At 33.5% G+C, this 12219-nt stretch overlaps 1 protein-coding gene and 1 pseudogene across 1 annotated transcript; both read left to right on the top strand.

Annotated features, from left to right (window-relative positions):
• Nucleotides 1-944: 944 nt before the first annotated feature.
• Nucleotides 945-1880, top strand: LOC110725724 (annotated as a pseudogene).
• Nucleotides 1881-3404: 1524 nt separating this feature from the next.
• Nucleotides 3405-4502, top strand: LOC110726673. Its single transcript, XM_021906148.1, has 2 exons — nt 3405-3731; nt 3780-4502. Exons 1-2 carry the CDS (start codon nt 3405-3407, stop codon nt 4500-4502), a joined length of 1050 nt encoding a protein of 349 aa, XP_021761840.1.
• Nucleotides 4503-12219: the final 7717 nt, after the last annotated feature.

Raw genomic sequence — 12219 nt, 5'->3', positions numbered from 1 at the left:
TATTCCTAAGCCTTATTTCTTCAGTGCACATATATATATATATATATATATATATATATATATAGTTGTTGTAGTAGTTGAATTATACTCCGTAGCAGGGTATTGTTGATTAAAGTTGAATATAAAAAGATGATGGTAAGAGTAATCTATTCTTTATAGGAGTTTTAGAAGAAAAAATAGCGGCGTTTAAGGAGTGTTACTGAGTAAAAATTTGAGTAAATAGAATAGAATTAATTGATATGGATCCATCCAAATGAGAATTGATTTTTTTTTTAATAATTTTTTTTTTATAGTGACATATATTTTGGAAGAAGTAGAGCTATTATTTAGGAATTGAGTGAATCTTATAGTATTAAGATGATTTAAATGTACTACTATTACTGAACAAACACACCATTTGCTTTTTTACGGACTCTAATGCACTAGTTTGACATTGAATATCTTTAACTGTGCATCTTTAAAATACTTTGTAATACATATAATTTGAGCATGTTTTAGATATTGCCTAAATTTGTATGGAGCATATATATATGTATGGATTAACTTTGAACGTTGCTTTAAAACAAAGAAAACATGCAATGAGTAAGTTAATTCAACAAACGTGCATATTTAGGACAAGATCAAACTCATCGGATTTGGTTTTTGGTTGATGAGAAATTGAGATAACTAAAAGTTGGCTAACTATCATTATCTCTTTATCATAATTATTTGCAACATTACATTGTCTTCAAATTTCAAAGGAGCAAGACAAAGCATGTAAAAAATATAAATAAATAAAACAAAAAGATACATCATATTATTATTGTAGTTTATTGAATCTGAATTATGTTGTTTCGGCGTGGTAATTTGTTATAGCAAAAGAAATTAAAGTTCATGGCCTACAATCAAATTCCCAAAATACCCATTGAAGAATTCACACCTATAAATTCTTTCCTAGTAACCCCTAAGAAGTAGTACAAGGAGAAAATTCCATAAAAATATGGCTCAAATAAAGGTAGTTTTATTAGTTATATACTCTTTGTATATTTTCCTAGCAAATGCTTCGGATCCTGACCCTATCCAAGACTTTTGTATACCTAGCAACAATTCCATACCCTTAAGAGCTACAAATTCCCCTCATTTTCATATCCCTCCATGCAAACCCTTGGCCGAGGTAACGCCGGAAGATTTTATATTTTCCGGGATAAAACATCCTGGAAACTTTTCTGAAATAGGTTTCGCAGGAATATCTGTTACACCCTTAAATTTTCCTAGCCTAAACACCCTTGGAATGTCGTTTGCTAGGGCCGATCTTAACGTTGGGGGTGTTAATGTGCCCCATTTGCACCCTAGAGGCCTAGAGACACGGAGATTGCGTACGTGGTAAGCGGGAGTGTTTACTCAGGATTTGTTGACTCGACGAATAGGATTTTCGCTAAGGTGATCGAGGCAGGGGAGGTTATGGTTTACCCTAGAGGATTAGTGCATTTTCAAATGAATGTTGGGAAATCTCCTGCGAAGATAATTGGAAGTTTTAATAGCCAAAATCCTGGGATCATTAAAATTCCAAATGTATTGTTTGGTGCTGGAGTTAATGATGAGTTGCTTGAAAAAGCTTTTGGTATGACACTTGATCAGATTAGCACCATTAGGAAGAAATTTTTTCCCAAAAGAGTCACTTAATTAGTAATTTATTTTTTGTCCTTTTTGTGTTTTCCTTTTTCTTTAGCTTTTAGCCTCCTATTGAACGATTGTCGAAGTGTTTATGGTGAACAATTAGGTGATTTAATTATCAAGAACTATGTATGTGAGTTTTTGACTAAATGATTAATATGAATATTATCCTTGGAAGTTAATGTTGTTTGGACATCAAACATTACAAAATTTTAGATCAAATACAAATCTTAAAATGGCTAAACGAGTAATTCTTGCATGAAACAGTTGTAAGATAAGATAAAAGTAACTTGTATACGAGTTATATAACTTGAATGGTATTAGAAGATAAATATGAATGCCTATAATTATTTGATTTGATTTCACAATGTTCACACAAGTCCAAAGACTTGTGAACTTGTGTGGCATTATAAGTAAAACTCTTGGCTATATAAGCCATGTTACCGGAGCAATATACATAATCAATTTCTCCATCTTCTCTTACTCCTTTATAAAACTTTCTATCGGTAAAACTTTAACACGTTATCAGCACCAGTGTTCAGTCAGGTATATTTATACCTACTTATAAAAATTTATAACAAAATAATACTATCTACTTCTAACTGTTTCGAGGAGTATGCTCTATAGTTGCCCATATTTGGGATCCTCTATAACAGAAACTCAAACATTTACTATATATACCTCAAAAAAACAACGGTGAAAGTTCTCTTACTTGTGAATTTACTACTATCATCTTTTGTTTATTCATGTTGATGTTTCTTTGTTTGATCCATGTTGATATTACATACTCATTTTACGTAAATTTTTATCTTAGTTATTATAATTGCTAAGTAGTAGCTTTGCATGCATATTATTATTAACTAGATTAACAAAAGGATGCAGCCTTTTTATACTTATTATTTTTCTTACTTTTACATACTTTTTTGTGTTTCTTCCCGTTTTCGAACCCATGATCTTTTATAGATATTAGGGCTCTCGGACCACTATGGCTTGCATTCCCAGTGTGATAACCTTTTACAATTATAAATATATATATATGGACCATAATTTTATGCCAGTGCGTTAGACTATTATATGATTTTTTACAGTTGTACAGAACAGTAACGGATAAACCTACCTCTATAAAAGACGGATTTTCCCCCCAATTTCACCACAAATCCTTTATCTCTTCCCACTTTTATCCAAAAATCACCTAAAAAAAAAAATCTTTTTCACCCCCTTCTTCTCCGATATGTTCCCCGACGACGGCAACCAAAACACCCAAAACACCCACAACTTCACTTTTGAAGAAGATTTAAGGAAGATAAAACAATATTTCCTTCTAATTACGGCACTTGTAGTTCTATTAGTAGCAATATTAATTTTTGTCATTATGTATAAGTAAAACTCACTTATTTTGTCGTTTTAGTATATTAAAAGCTTGTTTTTGTTTTATTATGTTGTTTGTTGTTATTAATCATCATTGTATAATATTACTGTTATCATTATAATTATTGTTACTACTGTCATTGTTGTCGTTTTGCTGTTTTTTTTTTTGCAACTAACATGATTAATTTTTGTCTAATCATATAATTACTCACAATAATAAACCAAGGGGGAGAAAAGACTATATTATTTATGGTTTATTATTATTAAATTTAATTATCACGTGTCTTATTAACTTAATTATAAATATGGAAGAACTAAACATGTGAGTTGTACATATAATTTGTTATTATAATCTAATTATCACGAAATTTGTTGTAGCTAAAATGGGAGACCTTATGAAAAGACAGTTCAGCATCTTAGATTTATCTGGAAAGAAATTTCTGGAATGGAAAGTGGATGCAATGATGAATTTGAAAGCTCAAGGTTTGGAGCACACTGTTAAAGAAAATAAAAGTCCCTCTGGTCAAACAACTGATGCTACCTCTTCTGCAATGACGGTTGAAAAACCTATCACTGAACAAGATAAGGCAAAAGCCTTATTGTTGTTAAGGCATCATTTACATGAAGGCCTTAAAACTGAGTACATGATGGTTGAAGATCCCAAAGAATTATGGGATTGCCTTAATGAAAGATTTGGACACCACAAAAGGGTGCTCCTGCCTAAGGCATTATTTGATTGGACAAATTTACGGTTCTAGGATTTCAAATCTGTAATTGATTATAATTCAACCATACATGAGATAGTGTCTATATTGAGATACTGTGATCATCCGGTTACAGAAGAACAGATGATTGAAAAAACACTCACTACCTTTCATGCAAGTAACGTACTGTTGCAAGAACAGTATCGTGAAAGAGGTTTTAAAAGGTTCAATGAATTAATGAGTATATTTCTTGTTGCGGAACAAAATAGTGAACTTTTGTTGAAAAATCATAACCTGAGACCAACTGGGTCTTTGGCCACTCATCATGAGGCAAATGCAACAAATTCCTATCCACCCGAGTCAAATGCTACAAGAAGAGGTGGACGTAGAAATTACAATGGCCGTGGAAGAGGCCGTGGAAATTATCGCGGACGCGGCCGTGGTCGTGGTAGACATAATTTTCAAAGAAACAGTAATTTCAAAAATTTTGAAAAACAGAAGGGACAGTCATCTGGAAGCCACAAACAAACTCCTTCGAAAGGAAAAGACACATGTTACAAATGTGGCATGACAGGACATTGGGGACGTACTTGTCGAACGGCCAAACATTTGGTAGACCTTTACCAGGCTTCTGTAAAAGGCAAAGAAAAAAATGCAGAAGCAAATTATGTTAATGAGGAAAATGCTCCTTGTCCCAGCCTTGATGTGTCTGATTATTTCATGGATAATGCTGAAATTGGAAATGATTTCATTCTTGGAGAAAACAACAATACTTAGGTTTCTCATCTACTAATGTAACATATGCTATGTTTTAATGTATTTTCTTAGTTCCCTGTATTTTAAATTTCTAGTCATGTACTTTAAATCTCTATCATCAATAAGAGTTTGTATGATATTATTCTAAACTAATCTCAAATTTATTTTATGAAGATATGGATCTACCTGAAGTTAGTTCCGAATATCAATGTCTTTTGGACAGTGGAACAACACATACTATCTTAAAAGATAGAAAATATTTTTCACAACTAAAGTTGTTTCAAGCAAATGTAAACACCATTTCCGGGTCAGCTAAATTAATTGAAGGATCTGGAAAGGCTTGTATAATGCTTCCAAATGGAACAAAATTAATAATCAATAATGCTTTATATTCGAGTAAATCTCGAAGAAATCTCATAAGCTTTAAAGATGTACGCCAAAATGGCTATCATCTAGAAACAATGACAACAGATCAAAAAGTGTATATATGCCTCACGGCAGAAAAACATGGCAAGAAACATATATATGAGAAATTGCCAGCATACTCTTCGGGGTTATATCGTATAAACATACGACCCGTGGAAATCAATATGGTATCTAACCAGAAGTTAGATGACAAACATTTGATTATTTTATGGCATGATCGTTTGGGACATCCAGCAACTGGGATGATGCAAAGAATAATAGCACATTCAGTTGGACATTCAATAAGAAATGTCAAAATTCCCCGATCAGATGAATTAACATGCTCTGCATGTTCACTTGGCAAATTAATAATAAGGCCATCTATAAACAAAATTGCTACTGAATCTCCAAAATTCTTGGAAAGAATTCAGGGAGACATATGTGGGCCAATTAATCCAACATGTGGACCATTTCGATATTTCATGGTTTTAATTGGTGCCTCTACACGATGGCCACATGTTAGTCTACTTTCAAGTAGAAATGTTGCCTTAGAAAAATTACTTGCCCAAATCATCAAATTAAGAGCACAATTCCCAGATCATACAATAAAGAAAATAAGACTTGACAATGCTGGGGAATTTACATCCCAAACATTTAATGATTATTGTATGTCAATTGGAATTGATGTTGAACACCCAGTAGCTCATGTTCATACACAAAATGGTCTAGCTGAATCACTAATTAAGAGATTACAATTGATTGCAAGACCATTATTAATGAGGTCAAGATTGCCATCATCTGCATGGGGACATGCTATAATACATGCAGCAGCACTAATTAGATTGAGACCTACAGCTTATCATAAATCCTCACCACTACAACTTGTTTGTGGTCGAGAACCAAGTATCTCACATCTAAAAATCTTTGGTTGTGTTGTATATGTTCCCATTGCTCCACCCCAACGAACAAAAATGGGTCCACAAAGAAGGCTGGGAATTTATGTCGGGTTTGAATCCCCCTCTATAATTAAATACCTTGAACCATTGACTGGTGACTTATTTACGGCTAGATTTGCGGACTGTCACTTTAATGAAACAGTATTCCCAGCCTTAGGGGGAGAGAAAGTGGACCCACATAAGAAAGAAATTGAACTCATTTGGAATGCAACACAACTGTTGATGTTAGACCCACGAACAAATATGTGTGAACAAGAAGTTAAGAAAATTGTTCATTTACAAAGTGTTGCAAATCAATTGCCTGATGCATTTGTAGACACAAAGAAGGTGACAAAATCACATATACCAGCAGAAAATGCCCCTGCACGTATTGAAATCCCAACTGGTAATAAGGCCATAGAAAATGAATCTCAGGCACGCAGAAAGCGTGGATGACCACTTGGTTCAAAAGATTCTAAGCCAAGAAAATTGAAAAGATTGGATGGAATAGAAAATGAGACTAATGATGTTCCCCCGTCAGAAGGTCAAGAAAAACCAAATGTGGATGAAAGTAAAGAAAATGATGATAATCCAAAAGGGGACGAACAAGAAGACAACCCTACGGGGAATGAACAAGATGTTCAAAACATCGATAACAATGAAATTTCAATGAATTACGTTTCTACAAAGACTCAGTGGAATAGGAAAGATGTTATCGTTAATGAAACATTTGCAAATTCCATCGCAATCGACATCGTGTCTGATGAAAATGATGTTGAACCAAGAAATGTAGAAGAATGTCGACGTAGGAGTGATTGGCCAAAGTGGAAGGAGGCAATGCTGGCTGAGTTAAAGTCACTTGAAAAACGAGAAGTTTTTGGGAAAATAACCCTTACACCAGCAGGTGTAAAACCCGTTGGATACAAATGGGTATTTGTAAGAAAACGTAATGAGAAAAATGAAATAGTTAGATACAAGGCAAGACTTGTAGCCCAAGGATTTTCTCAAATTCCAGGGATTGATTATGAAGAAACATATTCTCCAGTGGTTGATGCAACTACATTAAGATTTCTGGTAAGTTTGACAGTCACAAAAGGACTGCAAATGCGATTAATGGATGTAGTGACTGCATATTTGTATGGGTCACTCGATACGGACATTTACATGAAAGTCCCCGAAGGACTAAAACTACCAGAAAACCACAAGCCTAGACAACTGCTTTCCATAAAACTAAAAAGGTCACTTTATGGATTGAAACAATCTGGAAGGATGTGGTACAACCGTCTGAGTGAATACCTTATGAGAGAAGGATTCAAAAACAACCAAGTTAGTCCCTGTGTTTTCATAAAGCGATCACAATCAGGATTCGCTATCATTGCAGTTTATGTTGATGATTTAAATATCATCGGAACCCCAAATGAACTCGAGAAAACTGCAAAATACTTGATGAAAGAATTTGAGATGAAAGACCTTGGGAAAACTAAATTTTGCCTTGGACTACAAATTGAGCACTTGAGTCATGGCATTTTTGTCCATCAATCAAACTATACAGAAAGAGTTTTGAAATGTTTCTTCATGGACAAAGCAACCCCAACCAACTTCCCAATGGTTGTTTGTTCTTTGAATATGAAAAATGATCCACACAGACCCCGAGAAGAAAATGAAGAGATTCTGGGTCCAGAAGTACCATACTTAAGTGCAATTGGAGCCTTAATGTACTTAGCTAACAATACTAGACCCGACATAGCTTTCTCTGTGAATTTGTTAGCCAGGCACATCAATGCACCAACATATAGGCATTGGAAGGGAGTTCGACACTTACTCCGGTACCTACGAGGGACACAAGACCTTGGTTTATATTACCAACCAAAACAAGATGCTGCTCTCATTGGGTATGCAGACGCTGGATACTTATCAGATCCTCAAAATGCCAAGTCACAAAATGGATATGTATTCACTTATGGCGGCACTGCAATATCATGGAAATCAACAAAGCAGACATTGACCGCGACATCATCAAATCATGCAGAGTTGATAGCCCTCTATGAAGCAGGGCGGGAATGTGTGTGGCTGAGGTCGATGATCAGTTATATCCAAAAGGAGTGTGGAATGAACGCAATAACAGAAGACCCAACCATCATCTTTGAAGACAGTACAGCATGTATCGCTCAAGTAACTGAAGGATATATTAAGGGAGATAAAACGAAACATATTGCCCCAAAACTGTTCTTCACACATGATCTGCAAAAGGACGAGGAAATAAATATCCAGCAAATTCAGTCTTGTGAAAATCTTGCCGACCTTTTCACCAAATCACTTCCTTCGAAGAAATTTGAACAGTTAGTTCACAAAATCGGAATGCGACATCTTCGTGAACTATGCTGAGATCAGGGGGAGTATTATATGTACTGCACTCTTTTTCCCTTCGATCAGGTTTTTATCCCACCGGGTTTTTCCTGACAAGGTTTTTAACGAGGCAGTATACCAAAGCATATAATACTATATCGTTGTACTCTTTTTCCCTAGCTATGGTATTTACCCCATAAGGGTTTTACCTAGCAAGGTTTTTAATGAGGCAACAAATACCTTTCTGTATAATAAGTATGGGCATTCAAGGGGGAGTGTTAGAAGATAAATATGAATGCCTATAATTATTTGATTTGATTTCACAATGTTCACACAAGTCCAAAGACTTGTGAACTTGTGTGGCATTATATGTAAAACTCTTGGCTATATAAGCCATGTTACCGGAGCAATATACATAATCAATTTCTCCATCTTCTCTTACTCCTTTATAAAACTTTCTATCGGTAAAACTTTAACAAATGGTAAATTATGGACTGAGTATTAGTTGAATGATGGGGTGATTGTTCCGTTTCATGAAATGAGACCGTCTCATACTAAATCTTGTTTGTTAAGATTTCGATACGCTCTTTAGATATGGTCCATAAAACAAAAAGATTTTACGAAAGTATATGGGTAATTATATAATGAGTACTAATGAAAATAATTTGCGCCGTGGTAGTGATACCCAAGTGTTCTACAAGCTAAGCCCTTAGATAGTTGATTGCAACCAAGCGGCTATACATTGGGCCCGGGCCAATGTTCTTGATTGCAAAACATTCCTCCAAACAATGAATTTTGTGAACACAAATTTTTATATGTGACTGGCCGTGCGGCTAGCCATTATGTGAGTTATTTTGGTGGTGTTATAGGGGTTATTTGGCCAGTGTTACAAGGGCTATTTTGTTAGTTTTGCAGGGGTTACACGGTCATCATTTCAGGGGTTACTCGTTTAGTGTTATAGGGGTTACTTTGTTCTTTTACAAACAATCATATAATGTGGCCAACCACATACAAAATGTGATGTTAAAGGCTATATTTGGTGAACAACTTAGTCTTGGATTTATTTATTATCTTTTGGCTTTTCAGTGCGATCAAACAATCAAAGTATGTGCTTGGTACTCCGTAAGAACTTTTTTCTTGGCTAACAAGTCAGCTTTTCCACCATTTTAAATCTAGTAAGACTATCTTTGTCATATTGGTGGGCTATTCATCATGCTAATTATCTTTCTATTCCTTATTACAAAGATACAAAATAAATCAATGTCCTTAAAGGTTACTCCATTTTGTATGAAACAATTGGCAATCACCAACCAACATTGCAAGGAATTGTACTAGAAGCCAATAGTCAAACAACCAACATAATAAGCCAATAAAAACAATTGGTCAAATTAGCCAAAAGATATAACAAACAACTGATTGTCAAACAAAGCCAAAATGTGGTATTACAATTGATGGTTCAATTGAGCAAAGCATTATGTAGCGAAGGGGAGTCTTTTGGAAGAAATGCAAACAGTATAAAAAAGTAACCAATATTATGATTTTGAACCTGCTATACTAAATTGAAGTATTATAATTTCAAACTTATTCTAGGATTAATTTTGTTTTAACCTATCTAGCAATGTGTGGGTGTATGATTGTTTTTTTGTCTATCAAAGTCAATAATAGTTGATTTCAAATTAGTTAATTGGTTAAATCTTTGAAGGTAATCCTCTAATCTTGGATCAAATTTCATCGAAATCAGTAGCTATATATAATAACTTTTGGTCTTTTCTATCATCAAAGTCAAATAGAATTGATTCTAGATGATTTAATAGATTTAGTATTTGCGGATGAACCTATGCTTTAAGATCAAATCTCGTCAAAATCATGGTCTGGCTTTGAAAGGCATTGCACATCGGTTTGGGCTTATGGCGATATAATTGGATATATTTTAATCTGTCAATTAGTGTGTGGCTTGGGCGATGTCCTGAGTTACTAGTTTGTAATTATTTAATTTGATAATAACGGTCGGTTGTTTTTTTCTTAATGTATTGATTATCGTCTTGAAATTTTAATATTTTGAAAAGAGATTTGTATTAGGAGAACCATATTCAATATTTTGTAGGTTACTCTCTATGATTAAAAGCTATTCAACTATCGACTATTTAACAAAACAATTCTTATTTTTCATCAAATCTAAAAACAATACAATTTTTCAAACTTCAAAATTAAAGTTGTTAAATTATCCTATGACATGTAACAAATAGTACATTTAAGGACTAATCATCTTATCCAAGTTAAATATAATTTGGTTGAATAAATTCACACAATATGCGGATAGTTAAGACTTGTATTGTAATGCTTGTTGGTTTCGAGTTCAAACATGCTATAAGCATTTTTTAGATGTCAAATCTAAATCATGTTGTGGAGGTAACGTGGCAAGTTTATAGTGCTTAAATAGGTGACATGTGGCGTATATTGATGACTTGACATGTTTATAGAGCTTAAAAGGGTGACACGTGACACATATTCAGTTTTAAGAACGTTTTTTTAATATATAAGTATAGATTAAGTATAGCAGTGAAAAAGGCTCCAAAACCACGCTTGTACTATATCATGCCATCATCCTCTCCCAACTTCACTAAATTACTTGTTTGACTAATTATGTACAAAACCCTCTGTTTAGTGGAGCCTAATTATATGATGAATGTCATGACTCATGATCTTGAATTAGGGTTAAAAGTCTAGAATAGCAGCTCATTATGTAATGAAAAGGAAGTTGTTGTATAATCTTAAACATTCTAGGATTCCTTTAATTATGACTACAAAATTACCTTCCATGCTGCATGCATGATGGTGTTTAACTTCTCAGTTGATCATTTAGAGGTTAATTATTAGAGATTTGGAGGAACAAGAACAATAATATAGATAAAATCAAAGCTTGAATTTAATCAATGGATCATAGCAAAAGTGCCGATTAAGATTTTATTATTTCACATTTATTTAGTTGCATTCTGTTTTGTTTTTATTTTTGAATGCAAATGGTGCCATTGTTTAGGTGTCGTAGTTTAATTGTGTGAGAGTTAGAATTGTATGTGAAGCTCAAGATTTCAAATGCGTGTGATGATTTAAAAAATTATGTATATACTTTTATTTCTCACTAGCCCCATACATTGCTCAATATCCTTCCTATGACCCCAAAAATATATCTATCTATTACATACAACTAAAAGCGAATCTAAGACAACACTTGACAATGTATTATTAAAAAATTTCTCGCCAAATTAATTTCTATAAAAAAAAAATTATTATTATATAAAAATAAGGTTTTCATCTAGATTATGACTTTGATTTTCTATGAAATCTAAAATTATCTTCCTACAATAATCAACTTGCACATTATAACTATTACATATTTAAATATTTTTTTCACATGTTTTGTTGTTTTAATATATTCATGCTTTTTAATACCTGGTAATTGATTCATTTTTTTTTAAATAATTATATTGTTATTATAATTCAATATCCGTGCATTGCACGTGGTCTAACCTAGTGTCCTAATAAACTTAAAATTAGTGTTTGCCAATTAATTACTTCTATAGTTTGAGCTCTAATAATAGAAGATGTTTCCAGATTGGTAAACCAAAACAGAGCATGAATGGGCTTAAGGTCCTGAGAAGTGGGCTGAAACGTTATTGGGTTCAAAATATTTAATCCACATAAGGCCACATCAATACTAGAAGTATATATTAATATAATCACTGAATAGGACATTTGCATAATTTTGTGAAAAATTTTCCCTTCAAAATGATACTTCCTCCATTTAACACGTATTCTTTTTTGGAATGTTTTTTTTAGTTGATACGTTTCTAATTTAGATAAATTTTGTATTGTTAAATGACAATTTTACCCACACTCTTTCTCCTCCAAAAAAGACCCCACTTTCTTTCCTTTCTCCTCCATACCCCCTCTCTCTTTTGGCAGACCTTCAATCTCTCTCTCCTCTAGATTCGGGTTCATTTTTTTTTGGGTTTTTCTAAGCTATGCCCTCAAGGTTATTGAGTTTCTAAGGT

This window comes from Chenopodium quinoa, unplaced genomic scaffold (assembly GCF_001683475.1).
Source record: "Chenopodium quinoa cultivar QQ74 unplaced genomic scaffold, ASM168347v1, whole genome shotgun sequence".
NCBI classification, from domain to species: Eukaryota; Viridiplantae; Streptophyta; class Magnoliopsida; order Caryophyllales; family Amaranthaceae; genus Chenopodium; species Chenopodium quinoa.
Note: the sequence above shows the minus strand (reverse complement) of the source record. Positions and strands in the feature narration are given on the sequence as shown.